Here is a 26600-nt window from a genome sequence, read left to right as displayed (position 1 = left end):
GGGCAGAGGTTTGCAATTCTGGAATCGTTATTGAGATCTGAACTTCAAACCGGTTTTGGGCAATGTATCGATACCTCGCCCAGCTCTACTAATTTTGTCAGCTTCTCTCCAGCTGCCATTCCCTCGCCTGAAAAGCGCCAGATTCGAACCCAAACCTTTACTCACGAGCAAGTCGCTCCGTCCCCGGGGATCCCTGCAGCGCCCTTTCCTGAACCTTCTCCAACTCCAGCTTGACATGAGGCGACCAGAACGGTGCCCAGAACCCCAGACAGAGTCTCACCAGGGATCTCCAGGAGGACATGATTGTACCGGGGGGGCACCTCCCTCTGCTCCCCCCCCCCTCGCAAGAAGGAGCCACATCAGGGGAACCAAGTTTATTGAGTTTTAGTACAACACAGAGATCTCTTCTTATAGCAGAGACGGCCGGGGCCTCCACTCCCCCCCCCATGAGGGCCTCTGTCCGCTGGGGCCACCCCTGGGGAGACACAGCAATGATGCAAGTGCCCCCCCACTAGGGCAGGGACCCCCAAATACCCCCCAGCCTCCACTTTCATATCCTATTAAAAGCAGCAGCTTAAGATCAGGTGCCCCGACTTGGGGGGGGGGGGGATGAGGCCGCAGCTGCCCCCCCCCCGGGAGAGGCGCCCTAGATATGTGCACCCCCCTCGCTCCCCCGGCAGCTCACGTCAGGGAGCAACAGCGTTCCTCTCTCACACTCGCACTCGTTCCTCATAAATACGCACCTCGCACACTCGCTCTCCCCAAGGGGGGGCTGGGGGGACAAGAGCTGCTGGGCTGATGGGGGGGCCGACCTCATCCGACAGGGACCCCGTGCGGACCCTCCTGCTGGCCCCCGCAGCGGGCCTGGTGAGGGGGGGCTCACGGCGTCTGAGCCCCCTGGCGCTTGGGCTTGAGGCTCCCCAGCAAGGTCTGCACCCCCTTCCGGACGGTGGAGCCCACACGGCGCGCCACGGAGTCGGCCGGGGGGGCCGGCAGGCAGGAGCTGGTGGTCTGAGGCCGGGCGTCCAAGCACTTCTGGTAGCGCAGCTGCAAGAGAGGAAGCGGGTGGCAGTCCAACGGCGAGGGGGTGGGCTGGGTGACCCCTGGGGGGCCCTCCAACTTGGCAGTTCGAGGATCCAAAGGGGCAGTGAAGGCGGTGGCAGCTGAGCGCCCCCAAGTCCCTGCCCACCCAGGACCTCCTGCCCCCCAGAGGGCGCATGGCAAAAATGCGGCAAGAGGGGTTACCTGTGGGATGTAATCCACTGGGAGCAGTCAAGTACAACATTCCTTGTTTTGCTAGAGGGGACATGCAGGGCATGTTGGTCCAGCCAGGCAAACTTCCTGTTCCACCTGGCTGGAGCATCCTTCCTTGCGTGTGACCAGGTGGGTCAGGGGTACCCAAGCTTTTTGCAAAGAGGGCCAGATTTGATGAAGTGAACAGGTGTGAGGGCCGACCAAAGTTGTTGAGGATTGAAGTTTACCCCAAAGTTATTAGTTGTTGAGCTTTCTTTAGGATTTTACCCCAGGACGTATACTGCCACGGGGGCCGGATTAAATCGACTGGCGGGCCGGATTAGGCCCCCGAAACGGACTTTGGACATGCCTAAGGAAGGTGGTTATGACCTTTCCAGACCTGGCCCAAGGCCAAAAGCCCCCTCCCTCCCTTTTTTTTGGTCCTTGTTCTGCTTCCTGCTCTCAGCCAGTCGCCCCGGTTGTCTCCCATATGGGGTAAACCTATTTCTATTTATTAAGTCTTAAGCCTGCCTTCAGGGGTCACATTCCGCTCTGCCTGACCGTGAGTCAACTTCTTTTTGTTACTTATGAACCAGACTGGGGTGCCTTTCTTCTTTTAGGAGGGGGTCAAAGGGATGTTGCCAGGAATAATAGAACTTAAAGAGATTCTAATGCATGGGTAGGCAAACTAAGGCCTGGGGGCCGGATCCGGCCCAATCGCCTTCTCAATCCGGCCCGTGGACGGTCCGGGAATCAGCGTGTTTTTACATGAGTGGAATGTGTGCTTTTACTTAAAATGCATCTCTGGGTTATTTGTGGGGCATAGGAATTCGTTCATTTTTTGTCTTCAAAATATAGTCTGGCCCCCCACCAGGTCTGAGGGACAGTGGACCGGCCCCCAGCTGAACCCCTGTTCTAACAAATCTGCCACTAGCTTCTTGCTGTGAAATACGGAATACACTCTGCTTAGTGAAGAAACGTGTAGAGCGAGTTGGGCAGGGTAATATTAATCAATATCTCCTGTCCTGCCACCCACAACATTCCCACAAGCCGGGGACAATGCCAGCTGCCGCCAGGCGGGATATTGAGTTATGTGGGGGGGGGTGCAAGGCAGGTGTGAGGGGGGGCACCTACCATGCAGGCGGCCTGGACGGCCTCGCTCAGGCCGGCAGCGTTGGGCTCACACCAGACCATGTGGCAGCGGAAGTTTCCCGGGGCGGCAGCCATGATGAAGGCGAAGGTGCGGACGTCCCGGCCGATGCCCATGAAGGACAGGAACCGCACTCTGCACTCGCACAGCACCCCCTCCGTCTGGGGAGAAAAGCGGGGGGGGTCAGGCCTTGCCGTCTTCCTCCCCCTCCTCCCTGCCCTCCCCCCGGGGACCAGGGGGCACTCACCTGCTGGTGGGTGAGGGTGAGGGTGGCAGGGGCCACGCTGACCTGGGCGGGGGTCCACTGCTCTCTGGCCCCCTCTGCCAGCGCCACGTCCAGGGCGGCATTGAGGACGTCCATGCCTGGGGGGGGGGGGGAGGCAGGGGGGTTGGCAAGCAGGCCCAGAGCCCGCCAGGCGGGCAGGCAAGGGCTACACAGCAGCACCCACTGGGAGGGCACCCAAAAGGATTTCCCACCAGCCCCCAGAGGAATAACCCCTTGTCCCAAATGGGGATTGAACCTGCAAGCTTCTCCCCATTTTGTGCTCACAGCCCCCCTGCAAGGTCTGCTAGGCTGAGCATGCCCGGCCCTCGAGGTCCCGCCCAACGTGAGATTCCCGGTCAACGATTCGAACCCGGGTCTCTCCGTGGTCCTGGCCAGCCCCACGAGACTGGCTCCCCTGCCCCCCTCCTTACCCACAGGTTTGGCCACAACGACGCTCCCCAAGTAGAAGACCTGGAACCGCTGCACAGATTCGCTTTTGGGGGCTGGAAACTCAACTGGGGGGAGGAGAGCGGAAACGGCCGTGAGAAGCGAAAAAACACACATTTGGGGCACTGGGGGGCAGAAGTCGTGCCTGGAAGTGAGCCTGGGGCACAAGCCGCCTCTGGCGGGCGCAAATGGGGGCTGGGCAAGGCCCCCCCTGGGGTCCCCTCTGCCCAACAGGTGCCAATTTGGCTGGGGGGGGCACAGCTCCTTGACCCCCCAAAGGCGTCCTGGGCAAATCCATTTGACAGCAACTGCAGGGGAGACTCCGGGTTCCTTTTAGGGTGGAAGGTTTGTCTGTGCGAGATTTTGGGATTTAATTTTGGCGGAAGCAGAACCAAGGCTTGTTCTTTCAAATTAAGCTTGCTGGATCTTTCTGGGGATGCCAACACAGGTGTCCAAGGCATTGGCCTCATCCTGGCAGCACAGACTTGGAATAGGGTTACCAAACATCCGTGTTTTCCTGGGCATTTCCTCTTTGTCAAAGGTAAAATCATCATCCGGGTGGATTTTTGCAAAATATCACGGCCTTTATTTTCATTTTTGGTACCCTTTCTCCTTCCTGGGGCTGCTCAGCCTCCTCGCCTTGTCGGAGATGCAGCGCCTCGTGAGCAAGGAGGCCGCAGGCAGCCCAGGGAAGGAGGAGGGAGCGACAGAGACACAGGATTGCGGGGGGGGGGGGGATGCTGCTGCCCTGAATTTATCTCACAAAATGTTGGAGGGTATGTCATTTTCGTTTTTAATAATCATTTTTAAATATTTCAATGCACTTGTTATCTTTTACCGCACGCACACACAATCAATACTATTTTTCTTTTCTCCCCCCCCTACAAAAGTGTCTCTTTTTTGCTCTTCGGAATATGGCCACACGAACTTGTATCCCAACGGGAACCAGCCCCAAATCGGACCATTGCTCACTCTGCAAAAGAGCTGTCATTGACGCATCATTTGAGGCTTCAATGAGGACTAGAACCTCCAGGCACCTTTTATAGGATTCCTTCATGACATATACCGTATTTTCCCATGTATAAGACGTCCCCATGTATAAGACGACCCCTATTTTTTGACCCCAAAATTTAGAAATAAATAATTGCAACATTCCATGTATAAGACGACCTCCAATTTCAAACTTAAAAATTTTTTTGGGGGGGGGATATAGTTTTATACACGGAAAAATACAATGTGTTTCCAAGGCAACCCTTTTTCCCAAGCCTGGGGAACCCAGAACCAGAATTGATAAATCAGAGAAGACTGATATTCTTTAGCAGGACTCTGCTATTTTCACCCAAAGACCCATTTGGCATGTCTATTTTGAACTTTTTCGTCTTTTAACGTTCATCTGTTGTTATAACTGTTCTCTGTTCTTTATATATTATAAAATGAAAACGGTGGCCAGAATACTCCCCCTGGCCTGTCCCGTCCCCCCCCCCCCCCGCCATCCCCAAAGCTACCTTGGAAGGGGATGTCCACCATCTTGGAGTGGTCGAGGGAGAGCCCGTTCAGGGGGGGCCGGGCGTTCCGCCGCTCCGTCATGATCTAGAATGGCAGAACAATTGCAGGTTCAAAGGGGTCCCGTGGGTCATCTAGCCCAACCCGCAACAATGCAGGAATCGCAGAGCAAAAGGAGGGTCAGCAGGGGGGACCTGAACGCAGATTTCTCCCCCCCCCCCAGCGCTGCATGAAGGAAGAGCAGCAGAAAACCCCTTCGGGGGCACAGAGCTGAAGCCCACGCCCACCCCCTGGCCACCTGGCTTGCTTGGCAATGAGGTCTAGAAACCTGCTTTTTGCATTTTAAACGAGGAAGAGGAGCCTCGGCGCGCTATGTTCTGCCAGGTCCTGGGCTTTTCCTGCAGGAGCTCGGGGGGGGGCAAGGGTGATTCCTCCGCCCCCCCCCCGACCCACATGCCCTTCCTCGGGGGTGGGGTCCCCTGTCATGAATCCTGGGCTGCTTCCTAAGCCCTGTCCGGGGGGGTAGGCTCTTGCTCTGGAGCTAAAGGGGGCGGGTATCATGGGGGGGGGGTTCAGGCGTCACCTTGGAGCAGATCTCGTGGAGTCCGGTGGCGATGTCCTTGGCTGGGGAGTCGCAGCGGAAGACATGGCACTTCAGCATCTGGGCCAGCTGGTCCCGGGCCACGTAAGCAAAATCCCTGGGGGGGGGGGACACACACAGGGGGGGGGGTTCTTATTTATCATGTCTCTCATTCGCTTTGCACCAAAAGAGTCTCAAAGCCCCTTGACATTACGAAACACCACCACATAAAACCAGTTAAAAATTAGAATGCCCCCCCCCCCCGAAAACACACTCATGAATGGCATGGAATGAGCCTCTCTGGGGAGAGTGTTCTGCAAGGGGGCACCACAGAGAAGGCCCTGTTCTTGTGGCGCATCTTGGAGGTGAAGATGGCAGCACAGGGGGGCCCCCTCTGCCTTTCCCAATGAGGTTGCCCCCCCTGGCAAAGCAGGGTGCTACCCCCACCCCCATAAAAAAGGATCCCTTTCAAAGATGAGCAGGCAGGGGTCAAGGGGGGCTGCCACTTTCAACTGTTCACAATGCAATGTTTTTTGGGGTGGGGGGGTGAGAAGAGGGGTGCTCACGGAGAACTGAAAGGAAGGGGTGTTTTCTGGGCAGAGCTACCTACCTCTCCCTGGATCCCCAAGGGGAGCAAGTGCGGAAGAGAAGAGAGCAGTCAAAGTTAGGCAGGTGGGGGAGGGGAGAATCTGGAGGCAGTGGGGAAGCCCCACCCCGCCCCCCACCCCCTCCCTTGCAGGGGGTGGGCTATAGGACCCTCAGGGGCCCTTCTAGGATCCCATGCCCCCAAGCAGCTGGCCGGCCGACTCGGGGCCAGAGGAAAGGGACCCCTCCCTGCCCCCCTCCCCACAGGGGCCCCCCCTACCTTCCGCTGTCCCTCCCGACCCCCCAGACGCGGATGGTGACGACGGGCTGGCTGTGCAGGACCAGCTGCTCCTCCGGGTCCAGCAGCTTGAGGGTCTCGTTCTCCAAGACCAGGAGCATCGCCTTGCCCTGTGGGGAGGGGGGAGGGGGGTCACAGCTGCACAGAGGCCCCTTCCCCAACAGGAACCCCCCCCCCCCCGCAGCCCTACAGGCATTGTGGGCAGAGGAGGGGGCACCCAAGACTCATCCAAACCACCCCTCTTCTCCTCCGCCCGGTGAAGGCTGCCCCCGCCCACATTTGCAGCCCTAGGGATCTTCCCCCCCCCCCAGCAGGACTCACCTCCTCCCAGGAGCCCCCCAGGTCCGGGTTCTGCCCCGCCAGCTGCCGGATGCAGTTGTTGACGGCCACGCTACTCCTGCCCAGGGTCAGCTCCTCCTCCGACATCTCCACCCAGCCCAGGGAGCGGACCGAGAAGCACTGGGGGGGGGGGGGACAAAGGCAAGCTGGGTCAAGTGGGCCCCCCCAGGGAAGTCTCCCAGCCCAGGGCAGCAACTTGGGCCCCAGATTATGGGTGCCCAGTGACATCCAAGAGGTAACATGATGTCATGGCATTGTGACATCATCTCCTGGTGACGGGGGAGACCTTGGGGGTCACGTTGGGGGCCTGGCAAGACCTCCGACGTGACTTCCAGTTTCTCCTCTTCAGTTTTTACCAATAACTTTCACATTCAAATGTAATTAATTTTATACATAAACAGGATTCTCTGAATCCTTCGCCTTCCCTCAGCTCCCCCAAGATTTCCAATCAGTGCCTGATTTATGTATAAGCTGAACAAGCTATAGTTTAGGGGGCCCCTCTCTTGGGGGTCCCCAAAAATATACTTCTTCGTAATTGTATTTCTGTTCAGCAATTCCTTTGATAAAATACATATTTTGTTCGGCACAAATGGCTTGAGATACCTATTAGGTCCCTAAATTAATAATAATAATAATAATAAATTTTATTTATACCCCGCCCTCCCCAGCCAAAGCCGGGCTCAGGGCGGCTAACAACAATAAAAACAATCCAACATTCTAAAAACTTTTCACCATAAAATCCATCAGAAACAAATTGATGGCAACCAGCAAGCAGGACCCTGTGCAGATTGCCAGAGGAGGGGGTCAGGCTGCGCCCTGACCAAAGGCCTGGTGGAACAGCTCTGTCTTACAGGCCCTGCGGAAAGATGTCAAGTCCCGCAGGGCCCTAGTCTCTTGTGACAGAGCGTTCCACCAGATTGGTGCCACAGCCGAGAAAGCTCTGGCTCTAGTTGAGGCCAGCCTAACCTCTCTGAGGCCTGGGACCTTCAGAATGTTTTTATTTGCAGACCGTAGGTTTCTCTGTGGGGCATACCAGGAGAGGCGGTCCCGCAGGTACGAGGGTCCTAGGCCGTATAGGGCTTTAAAGGTTAAAACCAGCACCTTAAACCTGATCCTGTACTCCACCGGGAGCCAGTGCAGCTGGTATAGTACTGGATGAATGTGATCTTGCAGTGACGACCCCATAAGGAGTCTCGCTGCGGCATTCTGCACCCGTTGGAGTTTCTGGGTCAGTCTCAAGGGCAGCCCCACGTAGAGCGAGTTACAATAATCCAGTCTGGAGGTGACCGTCGCGTGGATCACAGTGGCTAGGTCAGGGCGAGAGAGATAAGGAGCCAACTGCTTAGCTTGGCGGAGATGAAAAAAAGCCGCCTTTGTTATAGCTGTAATCTGCGCCTCCATAGAGAGGGAGGTATCGAAGATTACACCCAAACTCTTAACGGACGATGCTGGCACTAGTTGCACCCCCGCAAGAGATGGGAGTTGCCCCCTCAATCCCATATCGCCCCGTCCCAGCCAGAGGACCTCTGTCTTCGAAGGATTTAACTTCAACCGGCTCCCACGAAACCATCCAGCCACAGCTTCCAGGCATCTGGTCAGTGTGTCTGGGGCCGAGTCAGGATGGCCATCCATCAACAGATAGAGTTGGGTGTCATCAGCATACTGATGGCAACCCAGCCCAAAACTCCAGACAAGCTGGGCGAGGGGGCGCATAAAGATGTTAAAAAGCATCGGGGAGAGAATCGCACCCTGAGGCACTCCACACACCAGGGAGTGGCGCGATGACAATTCCCCCCCAAGCGCCACCATCTAGCATAACACAAAAAACAGCGGCAATTTGTTGTTGACAAAGGAGAGCTGGACCCAGAAAGGGCCCCATTCCCTTCCGTAGCCGAGGGCCACATCAAACCAAAATCCGGCCCTGTTTCCATAGTATTACATTATACACTGCATCTTATATTAATATTCAAATTTCCATTTATAACCCCAGAATTATTACCTTACAAGTGTTATATTAATCCTGCTAACTGAGTGCAGTGATCCCTAAGATAATCTATAAATTTCCCCCATTCCTTAATAAATCTCTTATCTTCTTGGTTTCTGATTCTCCCGGCCCATTTTGCCCTTTCGTCCCGCATCTGGGCGATGCATTCTTCTCTGCTTGCCACCTTGTCCTCCTTTCATGGAAGGAACGACAAGGCGACTTCCGGTTTCTAGCGGAAGCTGCTTCCGAGGCTCAGGCACAAGCCGCGTTGGAGCCCTGGCCTGGGGGGGCTCTGGCACTGGCCCCCAGGACCCCCCAGAGGTGCCCCCATTGCCCAACCTCTCCCAAACCTGAGACCAGGCCTATCTGAAGGATATGCGGCGCCGGGGTGCAAAGATCTGCCCACGCCCTCCCCCAGGTTGCCCAGAGTTGTTAACCTTTTTTTAGGGGGGGACCCCAAAGTTGTTGACCCGGCAGAGCTGTCCTGGCCAGCCACCTCACCGCCATCAGCAGAGGAGCCCGAGGCAGTGGTGGCGGTGGGCCGGGCACCTGGGGGGGCAGCAAGCAGAGCCCAAGGCGGAAGTGGCAGCAACTGAGCGACGCCGGGCGCCTCGTGTGAGCAGCGTGCGCTGGGGGGGCCTTTCAACAGCCCACCAATCCCGGGCACACAGGAGGACGGAGCCAGGCGGCTGCCTCGGTGCCTTGCTTGCCCACAGCAGAAGAGCTGCGGTGCTCCGACGGGCTCTGCTCCACTCGGCAGCAGCTGCCGGCTCGTCCCAATCGCCAGACTCTGAATCTCGGCCTCAGACTCTCGGCCGGGCGCCCCTGAGAGCCGGGCGCCCAGGTGCCCCGCACCCCTAGTGCCCATGGGTAAGACAGCCTGAGTATATTATGCAATGAGTATAATAAGGATTTGTTTAAAGGTGATAAAATGGAAACTTAATAACTATTTTTTAAAGAAATAGTCTGGTTTTCTGTTGGCCTGCTGCAGCTGGTGTCCCCCCCCCCTTAGTGCCATAGGAACAGAGGGGCCCCCTTTCCTCTTCCCACCCCCAAATGCCCTAAGGCCAAGACCCTTCCCCCATCCCATGGCTGGGACCCCCCCCCCCCCGGCAAGCCCACCTTACCTTGGACCCCTGGGAGACGCCCAGCAGCTGCTCCTCTTCCTCGCCCCCCTCTTCCAGGGAAGACCTGGGGAACGGAAGCGGCAAAGTCAGGGTCACAGCTGGAGCCAGAGGCAGCAGAGGACACGGCAGGCTTCCTTGGGGCATGTGCAGAGCGCCTTTCGCTGACCGGGGAGCAATGGAGCCCAGACACACAGGGAAAGCAGCGGCCTGAACTGGACCTCCAAGTCCCTTGGAAAGTGGGGGGAGAAGGAGCTGCCGGAGCCCAGGCCAGACCCCCCGACTGCACCCCATTTGGCAAGGAAGGAGCCTCAGTCCCCGTTGGGAGTTGCGTCCCACAGACCAGGGGTCCAGAAAGTGGAGGGTAAGATTACTTGGGGGGGAGCTGAGAGGAAGGGGGCTCTGGAGACATAAATGGCTCTCGGTCTTTGAAAAGCCGGCATCCCTGGGTCAAGTTCGTCCATTTGGCTTAATTAAACTGAATCGTTTAAATTTGATTCTACAGTGGTCCCTTGGTTCTCAGAGGCCTTGGGACTGAAACAACTTGGAACCCAAAGGCTGCAAACCCGGAAGTCAGCGAACTTTTTTCAGAAGCCGAACGTGCTCCATTTTGAGTGTTACGCTGAGGTCTGTCTGTTTTTGCTATTTCTTTTGCGTTTTCGTGGCTCTTTTTTGCTTTGTTTTTGTGACTGTGTGGAACCCAGTTCAGCTATTGATTGATTGATTGTGTGACTGTAGAGAGCGCCATCCAAAATATGAAACTTGGCAAGTCCCCAGGACCTGATGGGTTGACGGCAAGATATTATAAATCAATGAAAGACTGGCTAATTCAACCCTTGAAGGATATATGTAATGACATATTACAGGGGAAAAGGACACCAGAAACGTGGAAAGAAGCTTTTGTGACTCTCATACCAAAGACAGAATCGGAAAAACACCAACTTAAGAACTATCGGCCTATATCATTACTTAATGTGGATTATAAAATTTTTGCTGACATTTTGGCTAGAAGATTAAAGAGGGTTTTAGTGGAGGAGATTCACAAGGACCAAGCAGGCTTTCTCCCAGGAAGGCACCTATCTGATAATGTAAGGAATATAATTGACATTTTGGAACTTTTACAGGAAAGAATAAACACAAAAGCAGCTTTAGTATTTGTGGACGCGGAGAAAGCCTTTGATAACATTTCTTGGGGTTTTATGAAAAAGAATCTCCATAGTATGGGGGTAGGCCAAGAGTTCGAAAATGGTATAGGTGCAATCTATTCTGAACAAAAAGCAAAATTAATTGTTAACAATGTTTTGACTGAAGAGTTCAGAATAGAAAAAGGAACACGACAAGGTTGTCCTATTTCCCCTCTGCTTTTTATATCGGTCCTGGAGGTGTTGCTGAATATGATTAGAAAGGACCAGATGGTAAGAGGGATACAGGTCGGAGTTAAACAATTTAAATTAAGAGCATTTGCAGATGACTTGGTTTTGACATTGCAGGAGCCAGAGTCCAGTGTGAAGAGGGTTTTAGAACTGATTCAAGAGTTTGGTCGATTAGCAGGTTTTAAACTCAACAAAACAAAAACTAAGGTTTTGACAAAGAATCTAACAGAAAAAGAGAAAGAAAGGTTTCAGAATGAGACAGGTTTGACAGTGGTGAAGAAAGTGAAATATCTGGGAATTATTATGACCTCAAAAATGGGAACTTATATAAGGATAACTACGAAAAATGTTGGATGGAGATAAAAAAAGATCTAGATATATGGTCTAATCTAAAACTCTCACTGTTAGGTCGTATTGCTGTGATAAAGATGAATGTATTGCCAAAAATGTTATTTTTGTTCCAGACACTGCAGATTATTGATAAAATGGACTGTTTCAAGAAGTGGCAGAAAGATATATCCAGATTTGTCTGGCAGGGCAAAAAGCCAAGAATAAAATTTAAAATATTAACAGATGCAAAGGAAAGAGGAGGCTTTGCCCTGCCAGACTTGAAACTTTACTATGAAGCAGCAGCTTTTTGCTGGCTGAAAGAATGGCTACTTCTTGAAAATACAGATATACTGGACTTAGAAGGATTCAATAATGCGTTTGGGTGGCATGCTTACTTATGGTATGACAAGGTTAAAGTTCACAGAATGTTTAAGATTCACATTGTCAGGAAAGCATTGTTTAATGTATGGATTAGATATAAGGATTTCTTTGAAAACAAGACTCCAAGGTGGTTATCTCCGATGGAAGCAAAAGCAGTCAAAAAACTCAATATGGAGGCCAATTGGCCAAAATATTGGGAGATACTAGAACAAGATGGAGATAAATTGAAACTGCAGAGTTTTGACAAATTAAAAAGTAAAGTCCGTGATTGGCTCCACTATCATCAGATAATGGAGGCATATAAATTGGATAGAAAAATTGGCTTCCAGGTGGAAAAATCAAAATTGGAAACAGAATTGCTAGAACCCAAAACTAAGGTATTGTCAAGAATGTATAATCTGCTGCTGAAATGGAATACACAGGATGAGGAAGTGAAATCAGTAATGATTAAATGGGCACAAGATGTGGGTCACAACATAATGCTAGCCGACTGGGAACGGTTATGGACCACTGGGCTAAAGTTTACGGCATGTAATGCCCTAAGAGAAAATATTATGAAAATGATATACAGATGGTACATAACACCAGTCAAACTAGCAAAAATTTATCATATGCCCGATAACAAATGTTGGAAATGTAAAGAAACTGAAGGTACCTTTTTTCATCTCTGGTGGACATGCCCAAGGATTAAGACCTTTTGGGAGATGATCTATAATGAACTGAAGAAAGTATTTAAATACACATTCCCAAAGAAACCGGAGGCCTTTCTCCTGGGCATGGTCAACCAAGAGGTACGTATGAAAGACAGGATATTTTTTATGTACGCCACAACAGCAGCAAGAATACTTATTGCAAAGTATTGGAAGACACAAGAATTACCCACGCTGGAGGAATGGCAGATGAAAGTCATGGACTATATGGAATCCGCAGAAATGACTGGCAGAATCAGAGACCAGGGTGAAGGGACGGTGGAGGAAGATTGGAAGAAATTTAAAGACTATTTACAGAAACACTACAAGATTAATGAATGTTAAAATAACATCAGATTGAATGTAGAAGGTTATTGGAGTAAAATTTTAAGGATCAGAAGACCCAACATTCTAAGTTCTAAGCATTGAATAAGCTATATTAAGACATTCAAATCAGAAAAGAGGTTAATTATGACAGAGGAATGGGATTTGTTGTTTAATTGTATGAATTGGAATACAGGGAAGGGAGACTCGGGGAAGTCAGAGAAACAAGTTAATGCAAGATTAATATGAAGATAAGATTGTTTTTATTTCTGTTTTTTGTAGTATGTTATGTTTGTGTAATTCTGTATGTTTTTGGTGTATTGTTTGTTGTTTTGTTTTGCTTTGTTGTCTTTTATGCAAAAACGAATAAAATATTTATAAAAAAAAAAAAATGATTGATTGATTGTGTGACTGAGGTACATTGTTTATTGCTTTCATTTTTCATTTTATCTATCTCGTTAGATAGAAAAAAATCATGTTAAATTGCTGTTTTAGGGCTTGTTTTTAAAAGTATTCATTTTGCATTACAGAGGTACCTCTAGATACGAATTTAATTCGTTCCGGGGGTCTATGCGCACCCTGAAAAATCTGTATCCAGAGGCGCCGCTTCTGCGCTTGTGTGTGGCATGTAAAGTGCTTCTGCGCATTCACGCGGAGCGAAACCTGGAAAAAGACCGTATTTTTTGCTCTATAAGACTCACTTTTCCCCTCCTAAAAAGTAAGGGGAAATGTGCGTGCATCTCATGGAGCGAATGCAGGCTGCGCAGCTACTGCAGAAGCCAGAATAGCAAGAGGGATTGCTGCTTTCACTGCGCAGCGATCCCTCTTGCTGTTCTGGCTTCTGAGATTCAAAATGCTTTTTTTCTTGTTTTCCTCCTCCAAAAACCAGGTGCGTCTTGTGGTCTGGTGCATCTTATAGAGCGAAAAATACGGTACTTCCTGGTTTGCCACGTTCGTAACCTGAAGGCGACATTTCCAGAGAGGTACGTAACCCGAGGTTCCACTGTACTTTCTATGGGAAATCGCATCTTGGTTTTGGAACGGACTTCCGAAACGGATCAAGTTTGAGAACCAAGGTCCCACTGCATACAAATGTGCACTCAATTGTCCCTGTTCTGACTCGTGTCGCGTTATCGTCCTTCTTAGTGGGTTGTGCAAACAGTGAATCTTCCCTCCTGGGGGGGGCCCCTTCCCGCCCCACTCACCAGTTGCTGGGGGACCCCAAGCACAAGCCAAGCGTGCCCTTCTTGTCCTCCTGGGGCTCTGGGACCCCCTCTTCTGACGGGATGTCCTGCAGAGAGCACAGCAGAAAAGGGGACACCGTGAGAAAGGAGCCCCCCAGGTCAGCCCCCCCCCTCACCCCCTCGCCCCCCCATCCAGCCTCTCACCTTCCAGAAGGCAGCGGCTTCCTCCGAGGGCTCAGCCTGCCCAAACTCCATCCAGGTGAGCTGCAAAGGTGCAGGGGGGGGGTCAGGTGAGGAAGAACAGCCCCTCTCTGCCCCTCTTCACTCAGCACAAGCAAAGGGAGGGGTCTGTGGGGCTGCCCCACCACCGGCAGGTGAGTTTACTTGCTCCCCCCCCCCAAAGAAGTTCTCAAACATCCTTGAGAGGGCTGAGGATTACTCTAAGATACAGATATGTTAGCCCTGGAAGGACGTGATCATAGGTTTGGTTAGCATGCGTGTCTATGGTATAATAAAGGGAAAGTACCATATTTTTCCGTGTATAAGACTAGGTTTTTTTCTTCAAAAAAATTAGGTTTAAAATTGGGGCTCGTCTTACACACGGGTAGTGCTGAGCCAGTGTTTTCTTAATTTGGAGCCCCCCCCCAAATAGGGAGCGTCTTATACACAGAAAAATACGGTACATAAAGAATTCCATAATCATTTAATTAGGAGATCACTTTTTAAAGTATGGGAAAAACACAAAGGTTTATTAGAACAAAAGACGGTTGTCTCCAACAGAAGCAACCTCAATTAGAAAAACAAATAGGGAAGAAAAGTGGCGACATCTAGAGGTCTGTTAACAGAAACAGAGGAAAAATGAAAGCTGAAGGATCTTGAAGAGATGGGAGATGATGGACATGATGGGTTGCAATATTGTCAGATAAATGAGGTCCTTAAAGAAGATAAAAAGAAGAGATTTGGCTATACTTTATCCAGATTCCAAGGGGAAATTATAGAAGATAATACTAAATTGTTGGAGAAGATGTATAATTATTATTAGAGTGGGAAACCGAGGATGAAGAGGTTAAATGAGTATTGATTAAGTGGGCACAAGATTTATTGTGGTGAATATATAATTGTAAAACTTAATAAAAAATAATTTTTTTAAAAAAGGTTTATAGTTTTATAGACTACTTTTTAGAGACTGTGGTTGGGGTTTGGTGGGGAGTCATTTAACTGCCCCCCCCCATCGTTCCTGGTTTCAACAGATGTCAAATGGTAAAAGTGAAAATGAACAAAAAGAACTTTTAAAAAGAAGAAGAGAGAACGACTCTGCAGAGTTTGGGTGCTGGCCTGTCAGGGCTGCTTCAGCTGCCATCCCTGCATTGCTGGGGTGAGACTAGAGGACCTTTGGGGTCCCTCTGGCAGATCTCCGCTTGTACAGAAGCAGCCCAGAGCAAGTGCAGCACAAAGGAAGTGCCCCCCCCACACCCAAAGTCCCCTCAATTTACCATCCACATAATCATAACTTTCTTATTTATAGGCCCCCCATCCGTCTGGGTTTCCTACCCACTCCCAAGAGAATATTAAAAGCTCAATTAAACACCAGCCACGCAGAGCTGCCCTCTTTGAGTCTCCTGCCAGGGGAGGGAAGGGGGTGGAGCCAGCATTAAGCATTTTCTCTTAATTAAAGCTTCTGTTTGTCGTTTGATTTTGATTTTCCTCTGGTTTACGTGATGAGAAATTGCTTTTCTCAAAAAAAAAAAAACACCAACCAACCCCATCCACGCAGCCCAGGGCTGCACAGGGACTGTGGGCATATTGTCCTGCTCTTTTGATTTCCTTATTTAGTTCCTCTTGTCCTGTATTTTATTCTGCCAACTGCCCTGAGACCTCACGATGAAGGCTGGTGTACAAATCTAACAAATAAATACGTAACATTGAAAGGGGTTTTAGAAACGGCTCGAGCCCAGAATTGGCAGTCCTCCCGAGAAGGAGGGCCATTGACTGAAAGTGCGGCGTGAGGCGTGACTCTAACGTCTCACCACAAATCAAACTGATCTGTAGAAAACGCAACGTGGAAAAAGAGACAATGCGCGTATTTTTGTAAACTAAATCTTTCATAAAAATATATTTTATGAGAAGAAAAAGTGTCACAAGAGAGTTCCTATACCCCTTAGGAATTATAATTATAATTATAATTATTTATTATTTATTATTTTATCTCATATTTATTAAAATTGTAAGCTGCCCTAGACCTGCAGTGCTTAAACTGAGCCTGAGCTAAACAAGCAATAGCTTAGGGCCAAACTCTCTTGGCAGGGGTGAAGGAAGGAGAACCGGCCCCTAGTGCAGGATGATGGGGCAAACCGCCCGGCGCACATGCATGCGCACCACTACATACGGCGCATGCACGTCCTGCTATGTGTCATGCGTGTGTGCGGCGTACAGACGGTGGCGGGATCCTCTGCTTGCGGCGGTGGCAGGGGGATCCTGCCGCTGTCCGTAAGGCACTCGAGCAGCACCACGCATGCGCCGTACATACAGCGTATGCACATGCGCCGCCAGGTGGTTTGCCGACAGCAATGCTCAAGCGCCATACGGGCTGTGGTGGAGGGTGCAGCCATGAGCGGAGGATCCTCCGCATGCGGCTGCGGTGGCGCGAGTCCCCCTCGGGGTGCCTTCTTGTCACCCCTTCAGAGAGGGTACCCGGGGAGGACTGCCCCCCTTCCTCCTCCACTGACTCTTGGGGGCCCCCAAAAGATGAAAGGGAGAAAAAACTGGATGTCCAAAATATAAGATGAAAAACCAATAAAATAAAACCTACATGCAGCAACTGTGTTTTGTGTTTTGTGGCTCCTAGGATGTAAGTCGGGGATGTCCAAAGTCCGTTTCAGGGGCCTAATTCGGCCCCTGTGGAAGTTTATTTCCTGGGGCTAAAAGCCTCAAAAAAACCTCAACAACTTCAACTTTAACAACTCATGGTCCTTCACTTCATCAAATAATCTGGCCCTCTTTGAAAAAAGTTTGGACACCACTGATGTAAGTCATGAGCCCCGCCTGCTCCCTCAAATAGCTCCGCTTTGCTCAATTCTATATCAATTACTTTGATAAAATACCGCATTTTTCGCTCTATAAGATGCACCTGACCATAAGATGCACCTAGTTTTAGAGGGGGAGAACAAGAAAAAAAAAATCTCTTCCTCTCTGCGCAGCGCCCCTTCAGCGAAGCGGGAGGAGAAACAGAGCCCCTTCCATTTCTCCTCCCGCTTCGCTGAAGGGGGGCTGCGCAGAGAGGGAAAACTGCGCAGCACCTCTCCAGCGAAGCGAAGCCAGGAGAGCAAGAGGGGTCGGTGCGCACCCACCCCTCTCGCTCTCCAGGCTTCAGAGAAAGCAACGCAAAGCCTCCGGAGCGCAGCGGCTTCCCGTTGCTTTCGCTGAAGCCATGGAGCCTGCATTCGCTCCATAAGACGCACACAAATTTCCCCTTACATTTTTGGAGGGGGAAGGTGCGTCTTATAGAGCGAAAAATACGGTACATCTTTTGTGATGTGCAAATGGCTTGAGATCCCTGTGAGGTCCAGCAATGGCCATCGAGCAAATATTCAACACAAAAAACAGCGGCCATTTCTTGTGGGCAAAGGAGAGCTGGACACGGATAGGCCCCCCCCCTTCCCTTCCGGAGCTGAGGGCCGCCTCCAAGCCCCGTCCGGCCCTGGCTGGTCTTCTGTTTCCGACTCCTCCTCACCTGCCTCTCCTTGGAGGGGGTGTTTCCCAGGGAGTCGCTGCCCCCGCCCCCCGAGGGGGGCTCCCACTGGGTGGTGCCGGTCGGGATGTGCCAGTAATAGGTCCCGGACGTGTCTTGAACCCTCATCCATCCGGCCGGGAGGTCGGAGTCCGTCTCCAGCGAGTTGCACAGCCAGAAGGAGTCTGGGGAGAGAGAGGGGTGAGTCAGCTCTGGGGCATTTCTGCCAGGCATATTAGAGTCAGATATACCCAAAGACAAGAAAATTTTATTTATTCAACGTGGAAGGTACTGTGTCATTAAATTTCAAAAGAAAGGTTTGGACCACAGGCCAGATTAGAAGATTGGAATGGGGTCAGGGAAAGCTGCGCTGGCAAACAGACAGTTGGAAAAATATATATATACACAAAGAAAGCAGTATTCGACGGACGAAAGGATATATGATTTATGACATGATTGAGAATTGTGAAGCCAGCGACGGAGAGCTTTAAAGCATTAAAATCGGGATGTGGAAAATATGGAAACAAGAAGAAGAGGCAGCGCTGAAGATCTGGAGATCTGCTTCAGAGGTCCAGACTATGGGGAGCCCCCAAAAAATAATAATTATAATTTGGATTACAATTTGGTCTTTTTTATTTTCTTTTCTTGTTTTAGTTGGATTGTGATATGATGATTGGCTGTTTTTTATTGGAAAATTAATAAAAAAGATTTTTTTAAAAAAGAAGAATTTTTTTATTTATGTGTGCAACAACAGCGGCTAGAATCTTATTAGCCCAAAGACGGAAAAGTGATGAAATACCATTGAAAGAAGATTGGTAAGGAAAGTTTATGGAAGACGCAGAAATGGCAAAGTTAAGGGAGAGACTCAAAGAGGAGGACAAGAATGACTTCAAAAAAGATTGAGAACCTTTTATGAGGTATATGCATTGAAAAAAAATCACTTGCAGGATTTGAGTAATACACTTACAATAGAATATATAAATATGATTTTTTTAAAAAGGTATATCAAAGTATAAGCAGAAGAAATAAATATGCTCTAAACCAGGGAAGGAGGTTGGGGGAAGTCATGGGGGCGGGGTTAATTGAAATTGTAAAATGTAATTTGAACCTTGATTATGTTAAAATTTCTTCAATAAAGTTTTTTTTTTAAAAAAAGGAAAGGGGGCCGCCTGCCCCCCCCAAAATGGAGGCAGTGCACTGGGGTGAAGCAGCCAGGGGGGAGGGCAGGACAGGGGGAGGGCAGATAGAACCCCCACCCCAATCCCTGGGATCTGGTTCCCTCAGCCTCCCAGCCGCCTGCCAGCCAATCTCCACCCCACAGGGAAGGGGTCAGGGAATGGCACCCCGGGGTCATCTAGTCCAACCCCCTGCAAGGCAGGACTCCCAAAGGCTGGGCGGCTGATCTGTCCCGGTTTCTCAAGCTGAGATTCCCGCATCGCCTGGGGTTGGACTGGATGACCACTTGGGTCCCTTCTGACTCTGCAATTCTATGATGAGCTCATATCTAGAGCCACAGCGCTGGAGTTTGTTTTCTCTTCCGATAAGTGCTTTTTTCTCTTAAAAAAATGCTTAGGGGTACTCCTTCAAGGGCAGCCCCGTCTAGAGCGGATTACAGTAGTCAAGCCTGGAGGTGGATCACTGTGGCCAGGTTAGGCAGGAAAGGTAAGGGACCAACTGCTTGATGTGGCAAAGGTGGAAAAATGTCGCCTTGGCTGTTGCTCTAACCTCCGCCTCCTTGGAAAGGGAGGCGTTAAGAATGCTGCGGCGATACTCCTTATGGGGTCCTCGCTGCGGGATCACATTCATCCAGTGCTTTACCAGCTGCACTGGCTCCCAGTGGAGTACAGGATTAGGTTTAAGGTGCTGGTTTTAACTTTTAAAGCCCTTCACAGCCTAGGACCCTCGTACCTACGGGACCGCCTCTCCTGGTATGTCCCACGGAGGACCTTACAGTCTTCAAATAAAAACATCTTGAAGGTCCCAGGCCACAGAGAAGTTAGGCTGACCTCAACTAGAGCCAGGGCTTTTTCGGCCGTGGCCCCATCTGGTGGAACGCTCTGTCACAAGAGACCAGGGCCCTGCGGGACTTGACATCTTTCCGCAGGGCCTGCAAGACAGAGCTGTTCCACCAGGCCTTTGGCCAAGGCACAGCCTGACCCCTTATATGGGATTTGGTATATAAATCTTCCCTTGGTTTTTTGCTGGCCCACGCAGGACCGGCATGGATAGCTGCCTCGGGTGAATATCTGATGTTTCCTCCCTTTATGGTCTTGATTTACGGGATACTACTAAAATGAGGCTGCATTTTAAGCCATGTTTTAATTAACTGTTGTTGTTTTTTCCTATTATGTTTTATTGTAATTTATATTTGGTGTTAGCTGCCCTGAGCCCAGTCCTGGCCGGGGAGGGTGGGGTGGGGTATAAATAAAATATTATTATTATTATTATTATTATTATTATTATTATTATTATTATTAATCTATTCTGTAGGTCTGTTTCAAAACGAAAGTGTTCCAGAACTAAGACACACTTTCCCATAGAAAGGAATGCAAAATGAATTAATCCGTTCCAGACTTTTAAAAACAACCCCTATAACAGCAATTTAACATGAATTGTACTATCTAACGAGACCCTTGATCCCTAAAATGAAAGCAATAATCAATGTACTGTAGTATAAAAAAAAAACAAGGCAGTATTGTAGATGATAAAAATTAAAATTAATTTTTCATCTGCTCTGATGATACTCCTTGTTTGGATGGGGGGCTTTGATCCATTTCTGCAGTCATGCAATCCACCAATCAGTAGCTGAACTGGGTTCCGCACAGTCGCAAAAACAAATTAAACTAAGAAGCCTCGGAAACAAAAATACAACATAAATAGCAAAAAGAAAAGCACCAAACTTAATCCGTCCCAGAAGTCCATTTGAGATCCGAAATGTTCGGAAGCCAAGGTGCAGCTTCTGATTGGTGCAGGGGCCACAGAATAATAGCTGACAGCTGTGTCGGACGTTTGGCTTCCAAAAAACGTTCAAAAACCTTCTGGGTTTTTGGAGTTTGGGAACCAAGGTGCCACTGCACTGAAATACTGCCCCTCAAGGAGGCCAAACTTAGATGCACAAAATGTTCGGGGAAAATGTTCCAGGAAAGAAGGACTCCTTCCGACTCTCTGCCTGCTTCCCCCGACCTTTAATTCCTAATAAAGTCCCTTCCTTTGACCGCCAGAGAGCGAGTAGTTGCCAACTTTTTTGGGGGGTGGGGAGGTAGATGTTTTAAATTTGGGTACAAGCACAGAACTAAGCTTGAGCTGTGATTCCCCCCTTATTGGGGGAGTTGGACTAGATGACCCCTGGGTCCTGGGGGGGGGTAGTGCCTGCTGCTCTAGGGCAGGGAGGTCCCAAGGAGTCTCCCCGCCTGCCTTGCCCCCCCCTCCTCACAGGCCTGTAAATTGGGCATCCCCCCACCTGCCAGCCAGTCCCCCCTACCCCCCCGGAGCCCCCTCCCCACCGCTCACCCTGGCTGGGGCTCCGCATGGCTCCTGTCCCCGCTGGGGGGCTGCATCCAGCTCCAACGCCTGCTCCCTTTGCGCCCCGGAGGGCGGGTGTCGCCGGCTGCCCCCCCCCCCCGCCTGCTCCTGGGCGGGTGTCCCAAGGCACCCACTGACATCACGGCTGCCAAGGCAAGAAGCGTCGCCAAGGCACCCTGCTCCCTGGGGGGGGGGGGAGACAACAGCCAGGTGCCAGGCAGCGGGGGGGGGGGGCGTGAAGCAGCAAAAGCCTCTGGCTCAGAGCTGAGCTCTGCCCCCCCCCCAAGACCAAGGAAGCAGGGAGTCCAGCCGCAGCCCCCTGCCCGTCCCCCACTGTAGGGGTGCAAATACCCAGAGTGTGGGGGGGGGGGTCAGGTGGGATTGATATGGGGAATTATGAATGAAGCAAGCCATTGTGTCCGCGATGGAAGCATTGCATTGACTAGGTTTGATTCATTGACAATAATTTCTGATCGAATCCCACAAGCCTCTCCACCTCTGCCATTTGCGTTCTCTACACCTGACAGGCACGTATAAGCATTCTGAAACACAGGCCAGTTGCTTCATCAGGCATCCTGGGTCATAAAGGTAGAAGGTAGCTTTGATGTGGTTTAATCTTTAGAGAGATCTCAAGGGCCACGAAGAGAGTTCACAAGGAGATGGTAAATTCTGCCACCCTGCCTCTCCTGCTTACGACCTACGGGGTTTCGCAGAAAGCATTCCTCCTTTTATTCCTCTTTTATTGACTCTGAACTACAGATGCAGGCTCAAGTAGGAAATGGTTCCTTCGTGGTTGAAATAATTTCTTCTGATCTGACTTTGTCCCACGTGGGGTTTGTTGAAATGCTCAGAGGGAGTCTGATTGGTTCTTATGAATATGGTGTGAAAAGTTCTTTTGTGAATAAAACGACCTGGGCCAAGGGGGGGGGGGAGAGGATTATTATTGGCACTCCTCCCAGAGTCTCGCTGGTCAAGCATTGTGTGTATTCTAGTAATCAGAGTCCAATCCTTCCTTGCTTTGGGATCGCTACACCCCACCCCATGGAAAAATAGAGATAAGGAGCTGGAGGGGAAACCAGGGAGCCCCAGTGGGCAAGCCCCCCCCCCCTGCTGCCTTGGCATCAACTTGGCCCTGGCTGTGGCCGTGAGGGACCCCTCCTCCCTCTCCCCACCGTGCTCAGATCAGAGCCCCCCCCCCCTCTGAGCTGCCCTTGGAGCCAGCCACCATCTCTGAGCCTAGCCTGTCTCACCGGCCTGTTGTTCTTATTTATTAAATTCCTATTTACATCTAAATTTGGATTTAAATCCATTTGTTGTTGCGAGGAGGAAACCAGGAGGAGAACCACGTACAGGGGATGCTTCGGTTGCGAATGTGATCCGTGCAGCATGCACATTCGCAACCCGCAGCATCCGCAACCTGCAGCGGCGCATCTGTGCATGCGCAGGTTGCGATTCAGTGCTTCTGCGCATGTGTAAAGTGCAATTTAGCGCTTCTGCGCATGTGTGACTGCTGAAACCCAGAAGTTACCCATTCTGGTACTTCTGGGTTTCGGCAGTCCGTAACCCGAAGAAACGCAATTTGAAGCATCTATAACCTGATGTATGACTGTACTTGAGTGTCTTGAGAAAAAGACAGTATATAAATATTTTTTAAAACCTTAGAAGGGACCCCGAGGGTCATCCAGTCTAACCCCCTGCAAGGCAGGAATCGTTCGAACCCACAACCCTGAGCCCTCCCCTCCTGGGCATCTCCTGCCAGTCAGAGCAGGCAATAGGGAGCCCATCTGCCAGGGATGTCTTGGCACGGCCAGGGTCCGGTTTCAGGGACCCCCAGGGCCCCCCCTCCTGAGCCCCCTACCTGCTTCGTCGGGGGAGCTGCCGGCGGGGCTGCCCTGGCTGAGGGTGGCCCAGCTGGAGTCCTCGTCGCTGGCGGTGCTGTGGCGCATGCCAAAGAGGAGGCTGGCGCTGCGGCCCTGATCCCCCCGCGGAGGAGCCCTCTCCGAGCTCTGCTCCTCCGACTCGGTGGCCGGCTCGCTCTGGACGGGCGTGGAGTCCTCCTCCTCCTCCTCCTCCTCCTCGTCTTCCTCCTCCTCCTCGTCTTCCTCTTCCTCCTCCTCCTCTGGCTGGGCGTCCCCCGTCAGCGGGATGAGGAGGGCGCTCAGCTCCTTGGTGGGGGGGCTGAGCTCGTTGCGGTTCTGGTCGCGGCCCCTCTCGGCCGCCTGGCGCAGCTGGTTCTGCCCGTCCTTCACCCACTTGGTGTTGCAGGGGGGCTCCTCCGCGCTGGGGGGGCAGCCCAGGACCCCCTGCAGCTCGGAGCAGCTGTAGGCGCAGTGGCCCTTGCGGGGCAGGATCGGGCCCACGGCGGGAGCCACCAGGCCCAGGCTCAGGCCCAGGCAGCTGTTGTCGTTGGCCAAGTCGCCCCTCTTGCTCAGGGAGCCCGACATGGCGCTGGGGGTCCCGTGGGGGGCAGGAAAGGAGATGGCGGGAGCCCTGGGAGGAAGGAAGGAAGGAAGGAGAGAGAGAGAGAGAGAGAGAGAGAGAGAGAGGCCTTAGGCGCTCAGCCCCACTCCGGCACCCTCACAGTGCCCAACCAGGGGCCCCAAAGGGAAACCCACAACAAGCAGGATCCCAGCACAAGAGCAACTCCCTCCTCCTGTGGCAGGTAGTTCCGCAGGTTCACAATGTCCTGTGCAAAGCAGGGATTCTGGTCTCCTCCACTGCCAACCCCCCCTCCCCTCTGGAGAGCCTAATACCAGATCCCTGGAGGTTGTCTGCTCTAACTCTCAGGGGAAAGGGGAAGGCACTCTGCACATGCTCCACAGAATTCCATCACACACTCCAGGAAATCAACAACTATCTGACTTTCAGAAGACATCTGAAGGCAGCCCTGTTTAGGGAAGTTTTGAATGTTTGATGTTTTGTTGCTATTATTATTATTAGTAATAATAATATTAATATTCTGTTGGGAGCCACCCAGAGTAGCTGGAGAAATTCAGCCAGATGAGAAGGGTATAAAATTATTATTATTATTATTATTATTATTATTATTATTATTACTGATTCTGGTAAGGAAATCCATTTCCCAGACACCACAAGGCCTTCACTGTGCCAGCATTAAGCCACAAGGCCTGGCATTCAGAAAATAATAATAATATCCAAAGATCTCAGGGCAGTGTTTGAGAGCTCGATTTCAGAAAAGCACTGGCATTGTTTGTTGAAAAGGGTGTCTTTGTTAGCAGGGAAGGTGACACTTTGGCATCGCAGTCCTGGCACCCCCAGAACAGCCTGCCTTCCAAGTTTTGCCCCCAACTCTAATGGGCCGAGGCACTTCGCACATGCTCTGTGCCCCTCTCTCCTGAGAACAGCCCCCTGCAACTGCTCACCCCCTGCCCTACGCCCAGTGGCCTCTGCCCACCCCCTTGGACTTACCTGTCGTGGGCTGGAGAGAGAGAAGAGCGGGCAACTACATGCTTTGGGTGGCACAAACCGGGCAGCGGCCAGGAGAGGGTCTGCCCCTAGAGCCTGGAGGCAGAAAAGGCGCAGCTCAGTTGAGGCAGGAGAAGGGGGTCTCCCAGAAGCAGCAGCCCCCTCCCACCCCAAGACCCTCCAGCCCCAGAGCCTGGCAAAATGCCCTGGAAAACCACAGCCCCCACTGCCCTGCCCCACAGGACCCCCTAATTCATCACAGCACCCCCCCCTAGTTCACCACCTTCCACAAGCCCCCTGTGACCCCCACTTTGAACCCACCAAGCGCTGGGGGGGGGAAGCTCAGGGCCTGGAGGGGGGGTCTGCAGGGGGCTGGACCAGGGAAGCCCCCCACTGCGCCCTCCTCTCTAGTTGTGAACAGGGGGCACCCACAGGCCCTTTTGGGGGGCGGCCAGAAATGGGTGGTTGGATTGAGGGGGAGCCCATCCAGGCCAGCTGGCTCCTGTTCCGGGCGGGGTGCCTTGGCCTCTCCCCGCACACCCCCCCCCCGGTGCCAGCTGGGCACCAGCCCCACATCCTCCCGGCCGCTCAAATCCTCATCCAAGGCCTCTCCTGGAAGGGAGATGGAGATGGGGGGGTTTGGCGCAGCTTCCCGAGCAGGTGTGCCCCCCCCGTCTGCTCCTAGCCGGCCCTGCTGGCCAAGGAAACGGGGGGCGTCCTCTCCCGCCCCCGGTGCCAAGAGTCCGGGAGGGGGGGCGCGTCGGCGGAGAAAGGAGTCCGGAGAAGGATGGAGCCCGCGCGCCCTTCCCGCCGGGGGGTCGGGCATCCCCGGCCGCCATCGTGCAGCCCCCACCCCACCCCGCAAGGCCAGACCCATTGGGGGGGCACAGAATCTGCTACCGATGCCCCTGGGGGTCCCTTTGTGGGAAGGGGTCTCCTTGAAGGAGGGGGCCAGGCACCGTCTCCCTCCCCGCCCAGGCATCCCGACGGCGCCTCTGCAGCCCCCTCCCCACCGTGACCCCCTCCCGAGGGGGGGGGGCTCCCTTATCCCTAGCGACCCCCTCCCCTCTTTTTTTCCTCCTTTTTGCATCGCGGTACCTGCAGCAGCGCGGCGCCTGCGTGAGGATGGAGACGGGGCGGCCGGGGGGGGGGGAGAAGGAGGGAGAGAACCGGGGGGGGGGAGGCGTCGTTTCCGTTTCCGAGCCCGCCGAGCCCCGCCCGCTGGCAGGGAGGGGGGAGTCTCGAGGGGCTCCGGCGTGGGGGGGCAGGGAAGGACCGGGGCTCGTCGGGCGGGGGGGCACTTGCAGGGGTCCCCCCCGTCCGCGGGCTCCGGGTGCAAATCCTGCGCAACGGGGGCCGCTTCTGAAGCTGGCTGCCCGGCGTGCGGGGGGCAGCCGGCTCAGCGCGGGGGTCTCCGACGGGGCGCCCCTTCGATTCTCCCACCCCCTCGCTGATGCGCCCCGCCCGACGGAGACCCCAAAGAGGCGGGGGGTGCCTGACCCAGCTGGGAGGGGGCAGTGCCAGCTGGGCACCTGGCTCGCCTCATCCGGGTCTCTGGCGACGGGAGATGCCACCTTCGGCGGCTCGCTCTCTCCGTCTCCCGCGGGGGGAGAGGGTCGCTCTGGGGGTCGCACACGGACATGGAAATCCCACACGGACGGGGCTCCCCCCCCCCCGGCATGCCGTGACCTTGGGCGCTTGGGCACGAACAGCGCCCCCCGTTTCGCTTGATTTTCTGGACACTGGGCATCAGTTTGGGTGGACGGCTTTGCCCTTCCACCCCTTTTCCTCCAGGGAGCGAGCGCGGGTCTCCCTACTCCCCCTCCCCATTTAATCCCCCCCCCCCCACAGCCCCGTAAGCTAGGCTGGGTTCTTGCCAGGCTCTGTAGGTCATCCAAGCCTCGTTCCCCAGGGGGGGAGACTCGAACCCAGGGCCCCCGGGTTGGCCCAGCCGGGTGCTCTAACCGCGAAACCAGCAGGAAAGGCAAAGCTGCACATTCTCCCGAACCTCTCAAGTAATTTGTAAGATGCAAGATTTGGTGCCCAGCGCAGGTGTGGCAGCCCTGAAAAAGGCCAATTCCCTGCTAGGAATAGGTAATAAAATCAGTAATATAATAATGTGTCACACTAATAATA

General features: G+C 52.6%; 2 protein-coding genes across 3 annotated transcripts in view; both read right to left on the bottom strand.

Annotated features, from left to right (window-relative positions):
* HPX (hemopexin) overlaps positions 1–26600 on the bottom strand; it is a 512404-nt gene that overhangs the window by 451620 nt on the left and 34184 nt on the right. The gene's annotated exons all lie outside the window — the stretch shown is intronic.
* APBB1 (amyloid beta precursor protein binding family B member 1) lies at positions 360–25638 on the bottom strand. 2 transcript variants are annotated; one of them, XM_083436473.1, is made up of 15 exons: positions 25563–25638; positions 24468–24560; positions 22897–23528; positions 17520–17701; positions 13994–14053; positions 13811–13896; positions 9512–9575; positions 6383–6520; positions 6044–6171; positions 5182–5296; positions 4601–4685; positions 3080–3163; positions 2631–2746; positions 2368–2544; positions 360–1047 (listed from the first exon to the last, which is right to left on the bottom strand). In XM_083436473.1, exons 3-15 carry the CDS (start codon positions 23480–23482, stop codon positions 880–882), a joined length of 1989 nt encoding a protein of 662 aa, XP_083292599.1. In that variant the 5' UTR covers positions 23483–23528; positions 24468–24560; positions 25563–25638; the 3' UTR covers positions 360–879. The 2 variants fall into 2 exon arrangements, with proteins under 2 accessions (XP_083292599.1, XP_083292600.1); XM_083436474.1 differs by having other exon boundaries at positions 24468–24553; positions 25563–25627.

The sequence above is a fragment of the Podarcis tiliguerta genome (assembly GCF_965153285.1).
Source record: "Podarcis tiliguerta genome assembly, chromosome: 4".
Taxonomy (NCBI): domain Eukaryota; kingdom Metazoa; phylum Chordata; class Lepidosauria; order Squamata; family Lacertidae; genus Podarcis; species Podarcis tiliguerta.
The sequence above is the reverse complement of the archived record's forward strand: the minus strand, read 5'-3'. Positions and strand labels throughout refer to the sequence as shown.